Source organism: Trichomycterus rosablanca, chromosome 3 (genome assembly GCF_030014385.1).
Source record: "Trichomycterus rosablanca isolate fTriRos1 chromosome 3, fTriRos1.hap1, whole genome shotgun sequence".
NCBI classification, from domain to species: domain Eukaryota; kingdom Metazoa; phylum Chordata; class Actinopteri; order Siluriformes; family Trichomycteridae; genus Trichomycterus; species Trichomycterus rosablanca.
In genome coordinates, this window is record NC_085990.1 from 3,901,179 (window position 1) to 3,920,860 (window position 19,682).

Genomic DNA, 19,682 nt, shown 5'->3' on the forward strand with positions numbered 1-19,682 from the left:
AGAATAAGGGCTTTTACACCCTCTGTAGTACATTACATGTATCCGATCAAGCGATTTGAGATTAGCCCATAGTCCCCACTATTTTGACTAGCTATGAATGTACATGTGTTTATCTGGAGAGAAATCTTGTTTATTTTGTGAACATGTTTGTAAGTCTTTCAGAGGAGCAACAGAAGGAGTTGGCGAAGAGACTCGTGTCGTTTTTGTTCATATATAAACACATCTCCGACTCCTACATAATTGTAATGACAATTTTTTTATACATGTAGTCAGTTTTATCTATGAAACGTGTGTTTTATGATTGCATGATCAAGTTTTACTGCTTTTACAGTGTAAATACTTGTGAAATATCAGGTTGCAGGCACAATTCAGTTTTTTACCATGTTGGCACGATGGTGCTGCAGATAGTGTGGGTGCCACACAGCTCCAGGGTCCTGAGGATCTAGCTTTAAACCTTGCCTTTGGTCAGTGACCCACTGTTTTGTGTATGTTTTATCCAGGCACACTTTTGTTTTACAAAAAACATACCAGTAGGTGGACTAGCTACTCTTAATTGCCCTTAGATGTGAGTGAATAGGTTTGTGTGTGAGTGTGTGATGCTATGTAATTGATTGGTACTTGGTCTAGTGTGTATTTCTGCTGTACACTCATGCCTAGGCTCTTGACCCACCATGACCAAGATAAAGCAGTTATTGAAGATGATAGATAGATAGATAGATAGATAGATAGATAGATAGACAGACAGACAGACAGACAGACAGTGTATTTATCCCGAAGGAAATTATTGAAAGGGCTGCGAACCAAGTACGTCGTTGTCGGCAGGATGTTGTACGGAACTAGTGACCTTACTCTAGTTGCTGCAGACACCATTGGCATTGTGGCGCCCAGCCGACCGGTGGTAACGCCGAGTTTCGAGCCGGTTGTGCTAGTGGAATATCCCGCTGCGCCACCAGGGTGTGGAATATTTCTTCTGTATCGTAAACAGATGTTCACCAGTTGCTCTGTCATTTCTCATTTCTCAGCTGGATTCTCTACCATATAATTAGCAGTATTATTCATTCTCAGGAGTTTTTTAGTGAGAACCTGCGGGAGACGCTACCAAAAGGATGGCAGAAAGCTTTGGAAGATCTAACAGCACCGCAGGTTGCAGAGCTGCTGCTGGATAACCAAACCAAGTGATTTTAATGCATCATAATTGGAATAATATAAATACATACAAAAATGGTCATATTAGAATGTGTAGGAGTGTGTAGAGATCTGTAGCTTCACTCTGAGTTTAAATAATCGAACAATGGCTTTATTGCTCAGTTGATCACTGACATCCCTGCTACAAATTAAAAGATGAAGCGGTAACGTTGGACACTCAGGCTATACAATTCATCTGTGGAGTCTACCAGAGAAAATCACTGGCATTTCTCGCATTATCACATCTTAAATAACTTGCAAACAATTGGGAAAATATTTCAGTGCCCTTTGTTTCTTTGTTTTCTGTGCTTGCTGTTGTTACCACAATTGTGGCTCAGTGTCAAATATTTCTTCTGTATTGTAAACAGATGTTCACCAGTTGCTCTGTCATTTCTCATTTCTCAGCTGGATTCTCTACCATATAATTAACAGTATTATTCATTCTCAGGAGTTTTTTAGTGAGAACCTGTGGGAGACGCTACCAAAAGGATGGCAGAAAGCTTTGGAAGATCTAACAGCACCGCAGGTTGCAGAGCTGCTGCTGGATAACCAAACCAAAAACAGAGTGTATGTATAAACTACAGTAAAATTGTGGTGTTCATTACACATCTGAATGGACCATTCACTTTTTAAATGTTTTAATACTTTCCTTAATTTAGACATTTACAATTCCCTACTTTATTTGCAACCTTCTCTGTATGCATAACATCTATGCTGGCTGTGGGGGGCCACAGGCTGGCACAGGCTTCCTCCCACCAGTGGTGGATTCCTCCCGAGACCTTTACCACACACAGATAAACACGCTGTGCTCGGTGTATTTCTGCTTGTGCTGGCTCTTTATTCAGACTGTAGGTCTTGCCATTGCAGCCTCCCCCTCTTGACCTGGCCAGTTGTGTCTGTAGAGGGAGCGACCAGGCCGTTGGCACCACTGACACTTGAACCATGGTCAAGCGTATTAGGCCACTCCGCCCCCTGTGTGCCCCCAGACTCACAATACTGTACAATTTATTGCAGTCACACAGTATAAATTTACAGTAGTTAGACCAATGGTATTAGCTACAAGACAGCACAAGGGCAGCACAGTGGCTAAGTGGGTAGCACTGTCACCTCACAGCAAGAAGGTCCAGGAGGGGCGGTCTGGGTCCTTTCTGTGTGGAGTTTGCATGTTCTCCCCGTGTCTGTATGTGTTTCTTCCGGGAGCTCCGGTTTCCTCCCACAGTCCAAAGACGTGCAAGCGAGGTGAATTGGGGACACTAAATTGTCCAAGACTGTGTTCGATATAATGGCTTTTACACCCTCTGTGGTAGATTACATGTATCTGATCAAGCAATTTGAGATTAGACCATAGTCTCCACAGTTCTGACTAGCTATGGATGGAGTGGATCTCTGACATAAATCTTGTTTATATTGTGAACATGTTTGTAATCAAGCCTTCAGAGGAGGAACACAATTGTTTAATTACATTTTGCATTCGTAGGTACCCGACTGTATGGCCTCTATCACTACTTGCGCTACGGGCTACAGCTCACACCTTAACATTTCCTCGTATGAATAAGGTAGTGAAGGCTGATGAGTTCCATTCTAACAGCAGTCAGAGCTCTCTGCTTAAGCACATCTTCCGCAAGCATGTCAAACCAAAGAAACAACATGAGATTCTCAAGCTTGGAATGGTAAGTCTAGATATTTCTCTGGAATATTGATGATGTCCTGAAGCAGTACAGCCCATCCTGAACATCAGAAGTCGAGTCGATATTTATTTACGTTTTATTTACCATGATATCCTTCACCTTTTAATTTCAGATGGTTAAGCAGCTGTGTGAACAGACTCAGTGTAGCCGGGTGGTTGATGTCGGGTCTGGGCAGGTAAGTTTACTGTCACGTTCCAGGTGATAACAGAATCCTGTATTCTTGTTTTGGTTTTTGTCATTCTTCATGACTGGTGATCAATGAGCTGACCACTTTACTCAATCGTAGGGCCATTTGACGCGTTTCCTGTCATTTGGACTTGGACTGGATGTTACTGCTATTGAGGCTGATTCCAACCTGGTTTCTACAGCCTCCAAATTTGATGGACAGCTGCAATCAACGCTGGCCAAAGAGAGTCAAAGGGTATTTCTTTATTCTTCTAGTTCCTAGAATGTAAAATGAAGTAAATATTAAACAGTGCTAACTGTGCTAATGTAATTTCCAGACTATTTTATACTAAAGGGATGCAAAAGCCCCACATGTGAAATACTTTGTATGCTAAGCAGACACAAAGCTGTTCAGTGCTTTTTAAGGCCTACCAATTTTGCCAGATAAAAAATCCGACATAATGTTCTGACAGAAAGGGAACAAATGCCCAAGTGCCAACAGACATGGATCAGACATACCTGTTAAGAATAGGGAGAATTTTAGACCGGCCACCTATAAGACATGTGACATTAATCTTGACAAAGCAACTTTTTTTAAATTAAGCTTCCAAAAACAGTTACACTTAGGATTTACTTATGCTGGGCAAAAGTGTCACAAATTTAACATCTTAGCAAATAATAAATGCACAAACAAATACACTATATGACCAAAAAGTATGTGGACACTTTATTAGTTTCAGGTGTTTATTTAAACACGCTACCACACCAGAGCTGGGATTTCGAACACATCATTCCGGCTGGGCTGCTACATGAACAACGGTTGGCTGTTGTTCAGGGGTGGGATGAGCCGGACCAGAGTTCCTCATAACTGCTGGCTGATTGATGGTGCCTGTGCAAAGTTGAGGAATAATGTGTTCATCAGGGTGTGGCTCTCCGTACACAAAGCTGATCCGCATATGAACTCGTCTCGTGCAGGTGAAAAGATGCAGTTGGTACTGCACATGTGTCGGAGGGAGCGTGTGTCAGTTGCGGTGCTCCTCAGTCAGCGGAGGGTTGTATCTGTAGAGAGGAAGTGTTATGCAATCAGAGTAATTGGATACAACTAAATTAGGGAGAAAATTGGGGTTAAAATTTGCCAAAAAAAACCCCCAAAACAATCAATTGTTTTTTCTCCCTTTTTTCTCTTTTTTAGAGCGTCAAATTGCCCCATTGCGTCATGCTTCCTCTCCACCAATGCCAATCCCCGCTCTGATTGAGGAGAACGAAGCTAACCCACGCCCCCTCCGACACGTGGGCAGCAGCCGTATGCATCTTATCATCTACACTTTGATGAGTGCAGTGCAGCCTAGCTGCGTGTACGGAGGGACACACCCTGAGAGCACTCTTTTCTCATCTCTATGCAGGTGCCATCAATCAGCCAGCAGAGGTCGTAATTGCACCAGTCATGAGAGAGAGACCCCATCCGGCTTAGTCCCGCCCATATGAACGACAGGCCAATCGTTGTTCATGTGGCCGCTCAGCCTCAGCCCTGCTCTGGTTCCAGCGTGTGTTTTTAACGCTGTGTAACCTGAGCGGCCGTGTTTAATTTTTTGGCAACAATACACAGTATAGTTCAATATTTGTGGCATGTGCACCTTCCAGTTAGATATCCTAATAGTGGTACATACCAACTTTGATCTAAGAATTATTGTTTTAATGTATTTCACCTGTGGGTGGCACGGTGGCTCGGTGGGTAGCACTGTCTTGCCTCATAGCAAGAAGGTCCTGGGTTCGATCCCCTAGGTGGGGCAGTCTGGGTCCTTTCTGTGTGGGTTTCCTCCTGGAACTCCGGTTTCCCCCCACAGTCCAAAAACATGCAAGTGAGGTGAACTGGAGATAAAAATTGTCCATGACTGTGTTTGACATTAAACTTGTGAACTGATGAATCTTGTGTAATGAGTAACTGCCGTTTCTGTCAGGAATATGACATGACGTGAAAATCCTAATAAATAAATAAATATTTTATCTGTGATAACATTTGTATGTTCTTATTTTACAGTCAGGAATCGTACACACACTGCCCGATGCCGCACCTCGACACGTAATTGGCTGGGTCAACCCCAGAGACACCTGGAGGATCTTTCTTCAGCAGCTCGGGAAGGATGAGAATCACTGTGAGAACAACCCTGACTCGGCAGGCCGGTGTAAAAAGAGACAGCGGGTATCGATGTCACCAGACAAGGAATGTGAGCCTGAAACGGAGCTCGTTCATAAAAGCCAACACTTGTGCAGTGGGGAGTGTAGGTCGGTAGCTGATGCTGATGAGAGAACATTCACATTTCCTCTTCAGAATGATGATGGACAAAACTTCCAGTCCAACACTGAGACAGCAGAAGCTCATTTTCATGCAGGTTTTGTTTCAAACTGTTGCTGTAAAGACAGAACTGAAAAGCATATGAAGACGCCAGTAGTTCATTCTAACGCTAAAGAACCCAGCAGCTCAGATTTTGTCTTAACTGGACTTCACGCCTGTGGTGACCTTAGCGCTACTCTCCTCCGTCATTTCGCCAGCTGCCCCAACGTTCGAGGAATCACCTCTGTAGCCTGCTGCTATATGAAAATCACTACCAAAGAGAACTCCACCCCCCCTGGACTAGTCCTGCCTCCTCATCCTGAAAACATGAAGGAAGGGTCACAATCAGAATACGGCTACCCTATGAGTGAGTGGGTCGGAGGGTTGCCCGGACACCAGCTGTCCTACAAGGCCCTTGAAGGGGCGTGCCATGCAATTGAGGACTACCTCCAAAGGCTGAGAGAGGACAGCGGGTTGTTAAGAACACACTGCTACAGAGCGGCTTTGGAGACCATCATCAGAGCAGAGAGGCCTGAGCTCCGCAGGGCAGGAGTTCAGACCATTAAGAAAGCCCATATGCTGCCATTCTCAGAGTGGGTATCATTCACATACTGAAATCATGTATGAGCATAACCACAAGTGTTTATATTATTAGTGATAATGGAGTCAATACGAAGTCTTGTTGTGCTTTGTACGAATTTGCAAAAGGGGTGTTGCTCATTGCCGGTGTAATGTGTCTGTTACGCCCCTACTATGTGGCTCTCGGTCTAAGGGTCATAGACTACATTACCACTGCTGAATTCAAACACTAGTGAAAATGCTGTCCTCATTATAATTCAGTGCTTTTCATAAAACATCACATAAGCACAAATTGTGTGTAAGTGAAAAGTTAAATCTTTGAAAAATACGTACATTTCAGCTCCAACAGTCTTAGTCTTTCCAATAAAGCACATTCTTAACAACTTTGGGAATGTGATTCTTCCCAAAAGTCTAAAAATCAGACTAAGTTAACATTTACTTCCATGTTTTATGTTGTTTGGAGGGGGGAAAAAATAAAATAATGTGTTTGCATAGGTGTGCACACCCTCTTATAACTGGGGATGTGGCTGTGTTGATCACCTTTAAGCCCATGTTGAATAGCAGTCAGTACCTGACATCAGCAAGAAGATCCTGGGTTCAATCCCCAGGTGGGGCTGTCCGGGTCCTTTCTGTGCGGAGATTGCATGTTCTCCCCGTGTCTGTGTGGGTTTACTCCGGGTGCTCCGGTTTCCTCCCACAGTCCAAAAACGTGCAGTCAGGTTAATTGGAGACACTAAATTGTCCACGACTGTGTTTGATATATAAACTTGTGAACTGATGAATCTTGTGTAATGAATGTAACCAAAAGTGTAAAACATGACATTAAAATCCTAATAAACAAACAAACAAACAAAACCTGCCATCAAATAAAGTGACTCACTGTGTTCTAGTAGAATTGTTCTGACCTGAAGAGGGCTGTGCAAAAGAGATGCCTTCACAGTTGACAGATTCTAAATGCTTTTCTTTTTTGCCCTTATTTTACTATTGCTTTATTCTGGTCAGGGTCGCATTGCCTTGATTTTTAAGAAATCTCTGGGTGCAATGCAGTAACAAACGCTGACCATGACAACGATCCATCATTCATCCATTTTGCTCTTTTGTATATAAAGACACACTTTTTGGATGTAAAAAAAAATTGCTTACACCTTGAGGTGGATTGCTTTTTTGGATGCACATGTTTAGGAATGTGGCCTGTTTGGATTAGTGTTAGATATAAAGCACATTAAAATTAGCACGGCGACAAACTAAAAAACAACATCTTAAAGCAAGAAAATTTGAAGTGTTCCAACTTAAAATTCAGGATTTGTTGTCTTCACTTTTGTAGGTATGCCCGCCTGGGCTTAAGCCGCGTTGGCCTGCCTGGCGACTTGGCATACGACTCTGCCTTTGTGGAAGGTCTGCTAGAGCAGCACGGCCGAGTGGTGGTTTATTTCAGCCTGGCTCTGTTACTGGCTCCTGTGGTCGAGAGTTTGGTGCTGTTGGACAGAATGCTGTTCCTACAGGAGAGAGGTGAGTAATGAGTACCAGTGCAGACTGGAATAAAATGGTAACTGAGCTGACTAGTAGAGTTTAATCCTTGTTCTGTGTTCGAGTCAGCATCTTTGGTTTGTAATGGGACACGACAGAAAGGGCCTTTTGTCTTCAAGTCACGAGTAATGATGGGGACTGATTAGCTTTTTGGATGGGAAGTATTTTCATGTTGTACCACCGTTTTATCCTGGTCAGTGTCAAGGTGTGGTCAACACTTCACAGATGTAAAACATTTAGTCAAATGACCTAAAAGCTAAATAATTAAAATAATAAGATAAAATTAAATAATTATAATTGTATTTTATTATATATAGTTACTAAGCGTCATGTTAGTCGGATAATAAAGAAAAATACTAAAAATAGCCACGCTGCTGTTCCAGGATTGGCTGGGCTCTTAAATAAATGATGTTGTAAATATTACATGACCCTACCGATTTAGGGGACACACATCATTCATTCATTCATTCTCTCATCCGCTTATCCAATTAGGGACACAGGGGGGTGCTGGCACACATTAAGCAAGGCACACATTAACACCCTGGATAGGACGCCAGTCCATCGTAGGGCAGACACACAAACACACACACACGGGGAGAACATGCAAACTCCGCACAGAAAGGACCCGGACCACACCGCCTGGGGATCGAACCCAGGACCTTCTTGCTGTGAGGCGACAGTGCTACCCACTAAGCCACCGTGCCGCCCGGACACATATCAGTGAACTCTTAATACCTTTTCCAAGCCCAGATAAATAGGAGGGTTGTGTCAGGAAGATTAAAATTGCTTAAATAAACTTTCTTAATGTTTTCCAGTGTGTTTTCACAAATGTCAGACATGCAGTCTGTGATAGTGCTGATTCAGCACACATGCCAAATTCCACACACAGGCCAAATTCTGCAACGTCAGCTTGTAGCACACGCCTCTGTATGGCACTGTGTGTGTGTGTGTGTGTGTGTTTGTGTTTGCATTTCTGTTCTTAATTTCATTTAACCACCAGCTGTTGGAAATGATTTGAAATGAACCTTTTATCTTACAGCGACTGATTTGTTGGTTATATGTTATTTGTTTGATCACAAACATCAAACAATCCAGACATAACAGTCTGTTATGTCTGGGAAATGTAAACGTTTGTTAAGTGTGTGCAGTTATCCGCTGAGAGAGCTAATGTATAGGAATGTTTTCAGGTTTTCAGAGCCAGCTTGTTCCATTGTTTGACCCAGTACTGTCCCCCCGAAACCATGTGCTGCTAGCAGTGAAACCAGAAGCAGATGGAGAAGAGGTTTAACTCCAAACCGGTTCTCTACAATTAGTTGCCGGGACTTTAGGTTTGGACTGATTTGAAAGAAAAGTTTGCTCATTACATTCAAATGTAGTTATTAGTGAAATGTCATGAGTGTAGTTGCACTTTTTATTGTTGTACCAGCTGGATTGAATATCGTTTTAACTGCTGTTTTAGTTTTTTATTCAAATTCTATCTGAAATCTCCCTGTATGTAATAATTGCAGTAATTTATGATAAAATGTATTTGTTTTACCCACTTTTAATAAATGAGTGGCCTCCTTCACTGATCAGCCATAACATTAAAACCACCTCCTTGTTTCTACACTCATTGTCCATTTTATCAGCTCCACTTACCATATAGAAGCACTTTGTAGTTCTACAATTACTGAATGTAGTCCATCTGTTTCTCTGCATGCTTTGTTACTTCCCTTTCTTGCTGTTCTTCAATGGTCAGGACCCCCACAGGACCACCACAGAGCAGGTATTATTTAGGTGTTGGATCATTCTCAGCACTGCAGTGACACTGACATGGTGGTGGTGTGTTAGTGTGTGTTGTGCTGGTATGAGTGGATCAGACACAGCAGCGCTGCTGGAGTTTTTAAACACCATGTCCACTCACTGTCCACTCTTGTAGATGTAAAGTCAGAGAAGATCGCTCACCTATTGCTGCTGTTTGAGTTGATCATCTTCTAGACCTTCATCAGTGGTCACAGGACGCTGCCCACAGAGCGCTGTTGGCTGGATATTTTTGGTTGGTGGACTATTCTCAGTCCAGCAGTGACAGTGAGGTGTTTAAAAACTCCATCAGCGCTGCTGTGTCTGATCCACTCATACCAGCACAACACACACTAACACACCACCACCATGTCAGTGTCACTGCAGTGCTGAGAATGATCAACCACCTAAATAATACCTGCTCTGTGGTGGTCCTGGGAGAGTCCTGACCATTAAAGAACAGGGTGAAAGCAGGTAAAAACAGTATGTAGAGAAACAGATGGACTACAGTCAGTAATTGTAGAACTACAAAGTGCTTCTATATGGTAAGTGGGGCTGATAAAATGGACAGTGAGTGTAGAAACAAGGAGGTGGTTTTAATGTTATGGCTGATCAGTGTTTGTATGTATTTTACATTTGATTTAAGTATGGTAACTATTTGGCCATCAGTCGTACCAGATGAATTGTGTTCTACAGGTTGTTTAACAGTAATGATTAATTACGAAGGTTCATTTACAATGAAGTGCTCATGTGTGTATTCAATTACACTAGAACTATTAAATGGGAGGCCTGTGACTTGTGCCGTACCTGAGACCTTATAGTATTAGTGACTGTATCGGAGCTCAGGATCTCATTAAACATTTAGAATGGCACAGATATGAACCCGCTGGGGCATTTTAGGGGCATTAAATTAAAAGATAGGAACCGTTTAACTAAACAGAGAGAAGGAAGATACTGAGTATCTGCAACAGTGTTAATCAGATAATGTTTTAGGGATTTGTATGGAAAAAACAACCCAAATTATATTAATAAATTCATGTTAAAAGTAAAGATATTTAGTATTTCTGTCAAGTATTTGTATACATGTTCTACTTGAGTTTTTATTCACAGTACTGACATCAACTGTAGTTCTGCAGCAATGATTCTGCAAAAAGTTATTGTATGAATTCACTTTTAGGATCCTAAAGTCAGTAAACAAGTTATTATATTATTACATGGTTAGGTTTAAACCTCATTATATAATAAACAATTTAATGTAACCCACACTTCATAGCTTTACCTGTAGGTGGCGCCTTTGGTCAAGCAGATTATTCCTACAGCCCCATCAGCTGTACTCCCTGATTATGGCTTTTCAAAAAGATCAACCTGTCAACCCTATATTAAGCATCAGTGGCTAGAAGCTACCTGCTTTCAAAACACCATACAGCTCCAGGATCCCGGGTACTTGGGTTTGAATCTCGCCTCACTGTCGCCTCACAGCAAGAAGGTCCTGGGTTCCTGTCTGTGTGGAGTTTGCATGTTCTCCCCGTGTCTGCGTGGGTTTCCTCCGGGAGCTCCGGTTTCCTCCCACAGTCCAAAAACATGCAGTCAGGTTAATTGGAGACACTGAATTGCCATATAGTAGGTGAATGGGTGTGTGTGTGTGCCCTGTGATGGACTGGCACCCCGTCCAGGGTGTTACTGTGTGCCTTGAAAAGCTGGGATAGGCTCCAGCACCCCCCACGACCCTAATGGTCAGGTGTATTCCGTCCTTGCACTTCTATGTTTGGGAAGATAAGGACCCACTGTAACCCTAATCAGTAGTAATGATTATTAAAAATAAATATTTTTAGGCTATGCCTCATCTTTGTAGAATTATGTAAAGCAGAAATGATTTGGGGACAAGCATTAAGGTTTAGGAAACCATTTAAAATACTTGTTGATCAAGTTTGAATTTTTGCTCTTGATGTTTACACTGATCAGCCATAACATTAAAACCACCTCCTTGTTTCTACACTCACTGTCCATTTTATCAGCTCCACTTACCATATAGAAGCACTTTGTAGTTCTACAATTACTGACTGTAGTCCATCTGTTTCTAAGCATGCTTTGTTAGCCCCCTTTCACCCTGTTCTTCAATGGTCAGGACCACTACAGAGCAGGTATTATTTAGGTGGGTTATTCTCACGAAGTCAAGCTCATGAGGTGGCATGAGGAATTTTGATAAACAAAGTCAATGTTAACAAAATAATAAATATAAAATCATAAACATCTTTCTTTGGTCTACCTTGCACGTGTTTTGAAATGGACATTATAAGTATATTTTTTGTTGTTTTTTCACTTTTTAGGGCAAAATTCTCATTTCCGCAACGTGTCCATCTAAAAATTTTTTACATTGTGTAAAACTTTTCATATTTAAATATTAAAAAAAAAAAAAAAAAAAATCAATGCATATCATACTATGAACACGTTTAGTAAATAAACATAAAAGATTTGTTATTTATTTGTAAAAGCAATAAACTTAATAAGAGAAAGGAGTGTGTCCAACACCAATTTTCTCATCCACCGCAACAATTTTCAATCATTGGTTAAATCCACAAGGAACTACATTTTCAAGGCATTTTCGAAGTCAGGGAAGACTTTGGCTGTGACACTCAAGATGGCTACCAGGTAAGCAGCTCTTCTCATATCTCTCTAGATAAAAGATAAAAAGTTTGCTCATCACACTGTGTGCATGACTTTCTGGTTCTCATTACCGATATATCAAGTATTGAACTTTTAAAAAAAGTTGCAGTTTTTATTTTTGATTATGATAAACTATATTAAAGTCTAAATGTAAACAGTGAGTGAAAGTTTACCTAGCCCACATGGTGTCTCTACAGTTAGCAAAAAAGGCTAGGGTCACTCATCCTCCGCAACAGCATTCTCACTTACCGCTACAATTGAGCGCCTGTTGCGGTGGAGAGATGCACTGTTTCGGTAATGAGAAATTGACTACAAATCCTCATACAGATGACTTTTGTTTACTTCCTGATTGTTATGAGTGCTGCCATGAACATTTCTTAGATTATGCTAATTTAGCTATTGTAAACCACCATTAGAGGTCACTGATTTTCTATTTACTTACAGACAGGTAGCTGTTGAGAAAAAAAAGGAAGCAGCAAAAGCTAGGCTATCGAAGTTTAGGGAGAAAATTTACAGCAATCCTGAGCTACTTGAGGAGTACAGAAGAAGAGAGAGACAGAGGTTAGGGGACAAAGTGATTATAGCAAAGAATTATAACTGTCATTCAGAAAAACACTTGGACGCATACACTCACAGACACAAAGACACGCAATTGCTCGAGTTAAAAAGTTACTTTCACATCATATGCATTTCAAAGTATGGATTATATACAAATAAATTCAGATTTTGTTCATTAATGTTATGCTTTCCATTTCTAGGTATCAGGAACGTAAGAAAAATAGAAAAATAAAGACAACTCGTGATCTGACCAAAAAGCAACATGACAAAAAGAAAAAGCAATGGAGGGAAAACTCAGCCAAATATTACAGAAAAAAGAAACAACTTCAAGCACTTCTGGACATCACCCCAGCGAGTGAGAACGAAAATTCCTTTCAGCATGAAGAAATAAACAGTCAAGAACTCAAAAATTCAAACAGTGAATACACTGCAGAACATAAATCCTTAACAGAACACATCCCAGTCACATCGTTGCTCACCATCAGTTTAACACCAACAACAGAAGAAAGATACCTAAACCTGGCTGGACCAGTAGGAGCATCCACTCCACACACACCACCACCAGAAACAAGAAAAAAAGAAAGAAGAGCAAAACTTGTAAGCAAATTAAGATCAAAATTAAGATATGCTGAAGAGAAACTTCAGGAGAAGTCTTGAAGCAAGGAAGAAGACCGGCCAACAGGCCAACTGTAAATAATGTGCAAAAGGTCAGGAAAACCAGAGAGGGTTTCCCAACAATTCCCAACAGCAGCAAGAGGAGGGAAATGAGAAAACTTGTAAGCCGTTTCCTGCACCAAGATGATGTCTCCACTGTTGTCAATGGGAAAGCTGGAGAGATAAGGCAAAAGGGACAAATCTACAGAAAAAGGACCCTGTCTGACACCCTGGGTAAACTTCATAGAAGATTTTGTGCTGAGAACCCCGAGCAATGTGTGTCCAAAGCCCAGTTCTTCAAACTGAGGCCATTTTGGATAGTTAGGCCCAAAGTCACAGACAGGGACACATGTGCTTGCAAAATGCATGAGAACTTCGGCCTAAAAATAAAAAAGTTGCAGCAGCTTGGGGTTCTCAAAACCGCAAACATGAGAGACATTGTAGAGTCCAGTGTGTGTGACTCAAACAACATGTCCTGCATGTACAGACGATGCCCGGACTGCAAGGAAAAGACATTTCTCACATCACTGGATCCTTCGACCCAAGGAAACATTGTTACATGGCAGGAGTGGGTAACAAGGTCTATCAGCATTGCGAAGACTGGCAAAGACGGATCCATTGAAAAGAAGGATGTGAAAAACTTTCCTTGAAAACAAGAACACTTCGATTGAAAAGCTGGTGGCCATGACAATTGAGAATCTCCCAAATTTTGCAATACATCTATTTAACATAAAGCACCAATTTGTGGCACTCAAAACTTTGAGAGAGACCCTCTCTGAGACTGATGTGGCAGTACATGTAGATTATAGTGAAAACTACAGCTGCAAATACTCACGTGAAATCAAGGAGACACATTTTGGAGGTGGAAACCAACAAGTAACCCTCCACACTGGAGTAGTCTACCTCAGCAGTGGCAGGGTGGAGTCCTTTGCATCCATCTCAAAGTGTCTTCAGCATGATGCCAAAGCAACATGGGCTCACATTGACCCAGTGATGAGGAAAATACGAGAAAAACATCCAGATGCCAGAAATATTCACTTTATTTCAGATGGTCCAACATCCCAATATAGAAACAAGACGTCTTTCTACTTAGCTTCCACAGTGCCTTTCATGCGAGGATTTCAGTGGGTGACATGGAACTTTACAGAGGCTTCCCATGGTAAAGGTGCACCAGACGGAGTAGGCGGTGCCTTAAAGAATCTGGCAGATCGAATTGTCGCCTATGGAACAAGCATTCCAGATGCAGACACACTCTTTGAGCAGCTGGCAAAGAATTCTTCTGTGACCCTCTATAAGGTATCAGAGGAAGACATTAAGGCAAGCAATGAATTGGTTCCTACACAATTGAAATCAGTTCGGGGGACAATGAAAATTCATCAAGTGAGTCCACAGTCCAGTGTTAAGTTGAGCACAGAAAATGCAACATTAAAACACTTCAGTAGCCTATTATACAAATTAATAAAGCAAATAAGCTCACAATAATATCTATGTCTATGAAACAGCAGTATCAAACAAGGATTCTGTTTTATTTTTCTGTTTTTCTAATCAAATTTAATCACACAGCTTACATCCACAAAACCTGGAGTCATCAGCACAAGGGAAGTGTCATGTTTTTGTGAGAAAGATTGCCAATGCTTTTCTCCATGTGTCCATACCTTCTCTGAAAGAGAGGAGAGCCCTGATAACGCTGAATCTACCATAGAGGTTGGACAGTGGGTCCTTGTTGAATATGATGCCGAGTTGTTCCCTGGCACAGTCACACAGGTGAATTTAATTTTTTAAGATTACTAATTATTTCTATAACTGAAAATGCAATGAAATTATTAATTGACTGGTAATGTAATCTAGCTATATGATAATGTGTTTTCCAACCCCAACAGGCCAACGGGACTTGGAATAAAACATTTAAAACTGCTTTGCTTAATAATTATTTTTTACTAGATTGTTGATGGACAATACGAAGTGGACACTATGAGCTGCGCAGGAGAAAACCGCTTCTTTGTCCCGAGCATCCGATTTCCTGGAGAAAGGGTCTGGTACTACCGCAATGACATACGGGACATAATTCCGGAACCACTTCCTGTTACCTCTTCAGCAAGACACTTTTGTGTTTTGCCTGAAATATGGGCAAGACACAGAAAAGTTACACATCAGTGACTAAAAATTTTACAAGTCTGATTGGTCACAGCAGGCATGCACCACTGGTCTTACGAGCTTGTGGAGTTGGAGTCTCTGAGAGATCTTTGTTTGAAATTTGTTGGACAGTTTCCATTAGTTCATTGTATTTGAGATGTTTTATTGTTGAGGGTGCTGTAGGCTACATGAAATGCTTCTTTTTATGACCAAATGTTTGTAGGTTAAATGTTCATAGAAAATATGAATTGTTCATGAAAAATAGATATTGTATGTTAAATATGTAAGTCATCTGAACCCTTGCTTATTTGTTAATGTATTAAACTGATTAACTTTGCTAAATCTCATTTCCGAAATATTCAACCTCATTTCCGAATCATCATTCTCATTACCGAAACTGTTGTTTATTTACAAATTAATTAATTATCAGAGAGACATATTTTATTCTTAATAGTATTCACATAATTTATTAAACTTTTTAATTCATCTCTGTTTATTAAAAAAAGAAACATATTTGTTTCAGTCTAATATCCTAAAAAAACAAGTTGTAAATTCTTGAGTATGTTGCGGTAATGAGAGAAATTAAGAAAAATTAAAAAAATAACAAATATGAAAAAAACACTCAACGTCATTTTATGTAGCTCTGTACATGAGTGGTGTTAATCTGCTTTTAAAATTGCCAAAAATATGTATTTTTAATCATATATTTGATGTATTGTCACATTGCGGTAATGATACATTTTTGTGGACTTCATCTTTAAAATCCAAAGAAATACACAAAATAATTTTTTTAATGTTATGAAATTAATGGACACAGTAGGTTTAGACCTTGATCTTAAATCATCAAAAAGAAATTTGTCTGTAAATGCCTTTTGAAAATTTTAATGTTGGATGCCCTTTGAATCAGGATTTCGTGAGAATGACCCAGGTGGTGGATCATTCTCAGCACTGCAGTGACAATGACATGGTGGTGGTGTGTTAGTATGTGTTGTGCTGGTATGAGTAGATCAGTAACGGCAGCGCTGCTGGAGTTTTTTAATACTCACTGTCCACTTTATTAGACACTCCTACCTAGTTGCTCCACCTTGTAGATGTAAAGTCAGAGACGATCGCTCATCTATTGCTGCTGTTTGAGTCGGTCATCTTCTAGACCTTCATCGGTGGTCACAGGACGCTGCCCACGGGGCGCTGTTGGCTGGATGTCTTTGGTTGGTGGACTATTCTCAGTCCAGCAGTGACAGTGAGGTGTTTAAAAACTCCAGCAGCGCTGCTGTGTCTGATCCACTCATACCAGCACAACACACACTAACACACCACCACCATGTCAGTGTCATTGCAGTGCTCGGACTGATCCACCACCTAAATAATACCTGCTCTGTGGTGGTCCTGTGGGGGTCCTGACCACTGAAGAACAGCATGAAAGCAGGCTAACAAAGCATGCAGAGAAACAGATGGACTACAGTCAGTAATTGTAGAACTACAAAGTGCTTCTATATGGTAAGTGGAGCTGATAAAATGGACAGTGAGTGTAGCAACAAGGAGGTGGTTTTAATGTTATGGCTGATCAGTGTATATGACTAGTAGGAAAATTGTACACTAGCCACCCTAGCTCTGCTTTTCATGTATTTATTACTTAACAACTATAAGAATTTTATATTTTAATCATTGCACAGTTTAACAGATTCCAAGACATTGGTACAATGTGTTTTATTGATGAGCAACAGAGAAAATATAGATGACAACGTGGAATTAAATCAGTTTTTCATACAGTCAACAAAGAACTCATTACATGCCACGGTAAGAGCTGCTACCAGAACTACAAATTCATGGAAGTCCACCTCCCCATCTCGGTTCTGATCCAAATCAGCTACTATCTTGTCCACAACCATTGGATCTTTACTTGCCTGAAATGAGAAAAAATGCAGGACTTGTTTTTCAATGCGACTTACTTTATAAATTCATTAAAAATAAATTAAACTCACCGCTAAGAACACACTGAGCTCTCCTTGTAGTAAGCTTCTTAGTTCTGTTTTACTGAGTTTGTATTTGTCCCCCTCCTTGGACGAATATGTGTGAAACACCTTGATAAGGGTCTCCATTGCATTTTCCAGCTGAGAACCCATGTTTCCTAGTGATAACCTGTGTGGAGCAAAGGAAAAACATGATTCCATAGCCACATTACACACAGCCTGTTTCTAAATGATGTCCTAGACCTAGAAACAGGGTAAAAACCCTAGCCAGTATGTCGTTTAAAGGTCAATGACCTCTCATCCATGGTAAAACAGTACTTAAAGACTGAACTATGCCTTCACTGAATTTAAAAAGATGCAACTATTATTTAACTATAAAAACATTGCCCAGACCAGAAATGCTGTCTAATAGTTTTCTTTTTAAAAAATGTGTATGATCACATTGAATGAGTACAACACATTAGACATTTTAGCCAATGTAGGCTGCTGTTCAGTGGGAACAGGAGAAGAAACGTGCATTAAATATGCAACAAGTCTTTTGTCGGCAGTTTACCTGCTTGAGAATTATCATGTCACATTGTCACATTAATCTACCTGCCTAATATGATCCTTCTAGGAGTTTATAAAACAACCCAAATGTGAACAAATAATAATAATATTAGTAATAATAAGACATTTTTGGCTGACAATTGTGATGACAATGTGAACATGATAAAAGTACGTTAGAGCACATTAAATCTCTTCAAATATAAGCCAATGTTATTGTATGTTATGTTGTTAAGATACAACCATTAAACATGCATATTAAGGTCTAAAAATAAAGACGTCGCCATATATAAATACTATGTAAATGTAGTAATAGAGATTTTTACTCCCTGTTCTAATTTAAATCTAATTTAAAACCTAAATTGATTATTCCACAACTTTCAAAACTTCACTTAGTTTAATCAGCTAAATAAATGAGATGCATTACCTTACAGAGAAAGCTGCAGCTGACACCTAAGAAGATCCGCTGTCTCCACTTTCTAGCATCTCATGCATTAAATGGCAGTTGTTCACCTCCACTGCACCTCCACTTTGGCTCCTTACAGAACGAAGCACCTCCTCTTACCTGATAGCAAGGTGAAAGTGAGAAGGACTAAACACCTCTGAATAGTTGTGCTAAATAAATAAAGTAAGCCCTGCTAACAGCTTAAACTACACACAAAATAGTGATGAAAAGAAAACAGTGTACTTAATAGTAAAGTATTTACATAAACGTCATAAAACCATTCACTGCTTTATTAAATAATATTTGACTCCACTACAGAATAGCATAGAACAGATTAGCTCTAATCTGTTTAGCTCTAATCCATTAGATACATTTTATGTCTACGATTCAAGTTTTTTTTAACTTAACACCTTATAGACTTGGCTTTTTAATGCATGTTCAGCAAGCTGAATGTTCTGCATGAAGAAGAGCTACGTACACTCATCAGCCATAACATTAAAACCACCTCCTTGTTTCTACACTCACTGTCCATTTTATCAGCTCCACTTACCATACAGAAGCACTTTGCAGTTCTACAATTACTGACTGTAGTCCATCTGTTTCTCTGCATGCTTTGTAAACCTGCTTTCACCCTGTTCTTCAATAGTCAGGACCCCCACAGGACCACTACAGAGCAGGTATTATTTAGGTGGTGGATGATTCTCAGCACTGCAGTGACACTGACATGGTGTGTGTTGTGCTGGTATGAGTGGATAAGAGTTTTTAAATACCTCACTGTCACTGCTGGACTGAAATTAGTCCACCAACCAAATATATCCAGCCAACAGCGCCCCGTGGGCAGCATCCTGTGACCACTGATGAGTAACAGCAGCAATAGATGAGCGATCGTCTCTGACTTTACATCTACAAGGTGGACCAACTTGTTAGGAGTGTCTAATAGAGTGGACAGTGAGTGGACACGGTATTTAAAAACTCCAGCAGCACTGCTGTGTCTGATCCACTCATACCAGCACAACACACACTAACACACCACCACCATGTCAGTGTCACTGCAGTGCTGAGAATGATCCACCACCTAAATAATACCTGCTCTGTAGTGGTCCTGTGGGGGTCCTGACCATTGAAAAACAGCATGAAAGGGGGCTAACAAAGCATGCAGAGAAACAGATGGACTACAGTCAGTAATTGTAGAACTACAAAGTGCTTCTATATGGTAAGTGTAGAAACAAGGAGGTGGTTTTAATGTTATGGCTGATTGGTGTATATCCATTCAAGAAGCTTTTTGCAGGCAAAACTGTACATGGAAAACTAGCATGAAACAACAGCAGTAGGATCCTACAAATTTCCAAACACAAAATGGCCAATAGTATGTGAATATTCCTTCTAATGAGTGGATTAGAGTGAGAATAACTGCATAAAATCAAACCTACAGCCATGCAATCTGCAGAGGCAAACAT

General features: G+C 40.5%; 2 protein-coding genes and 1 pseudogene across 4 annotated transcripts; 2 read left to right on the forward strand and 1 right to left on the reverse strand.

Annotated features, from left to right (window-relative positions):
- Window positions 1–143: 143 nt before the first annotated feature.
- On the forward strand, window positions 144–9,043 carry mettl25b (methyltransferase like 25B). Its single transcript, XM_062992471.1, has 8 exons — window positions 144–242; window positions 1,634–1,752; window positions 2,663–2,855; window positions 2,986–3,048; window positions 3,160–3,294; window positions 5,077–5,963; window positions 7,274–7,458; window positions 8,664–9,043. The coding sequence occupies exons 1-8, from the start codon at window positions 144–146 to the stop codon at window positions 8,762–8,764; spliced, it is 1,782 nt and encodes a 593-aa protein (XP_062848541.1). The 3' UTR covers window positions 8,765–9,043.
- Window positions 9,044–11,831: 2,788 nt separating this feature from the next.
- On the forward strand, window positions 11,832–15,611 carry LOC134310183 (uncharacterized). Of its 3 annotated transcripts, none has more exons than XM_062991717.1 (5): window positions 11,832–11,904; window positions 12,364–12,480; window positions 12,678–14,511; window positions 14,695–14,895; window positions 15,012–15,611. In XM_062991717.1, the coding sequence occupies exons 3-5, from the start codon at window positions 13,816–13,818 to the stop codon at window positions 15,078–15,080; spliced, it is 966 nt and encodes a 321-aa protein (XP_062847787.1). In that variant the 5' UTR covers window positions 11,832–11,904; window positions 12,364–12,480; window positions 12,678–13,815; the 3' UTR covers window positions 15,081–15,611. The 3 variants fall into 3 exon arrangements, with proteins under 3 accessions (XP_062847787.1, XP_062847785.1, XP_062847786.1); XM_062991715.1 differs by having other exon boundaries at window positions 15,073–15,611; XM_062991716.1 differs by lacking the exon at window positions 12,364–12,480 and having other exon boundaries at window positions 11,868–11,904; window positions 15,073–15,611.
- Window positions 15,612–17,018: 1,407 nt separating this feature from the next.
- Window positions 17,019–18,275, reverse strand: LOC134310184 (protein S100-A1-like; annotated as a pseudogene).
- Window positions 18,276–19,682: the final 1,407 nt, after the last annotated feature.

What these genes read in the sequence shown, in the direction of transcription:
- mettl25b (XM_062992471.1), top strand. Translation starts at nt 144, where the DNA reads ATGTTTGTAAGTCTTTCAGAGGAGCAACAGAAGGAGTTGGCGAAGAGA. An exon ending in AACCAAACCAAAAACAGAGT is followed by an intron (nt 1,753 to 2,662) that starts GTATGTATAAAC and finishes TTGCATTCGTAG; the next exon opens with GTACCCGACTGTATGGCCTC. An exon ending in CATATGCTGCCATTCTCAGA is followed by an intron (nt 5,964 to 7,273) that starts GTGGGTATCATT and finishes TCACTTTTGTAG; the next exon opens with GTATGCCCGCCTGGGCTTAA.
- LOC134310183 (XM_062991715.1), top strand. Translation starts at nt 13,816, where the DNA reads ATGACAATTGAGAATCTCCCAAATTTTGCAATACATCTATTTAACATA. An exon ending in GGACAATGAAAATTCATCAA is followed by an intron (nt 14,512 to 14,694) that starts GTGAGTCCACAG and finishes TTAATCACACAG; the next exon opens with CTTACATCCACAAAACCTGG. An exon ending in TCCCTGGCACAGTCACACAG is followed by an intron (nt 14,896 to 15,072) that starts GTGAATTTAATT and finishes ATTTTTTACTAG; the next exon opens with ATTGTTGATGGACAATACGA.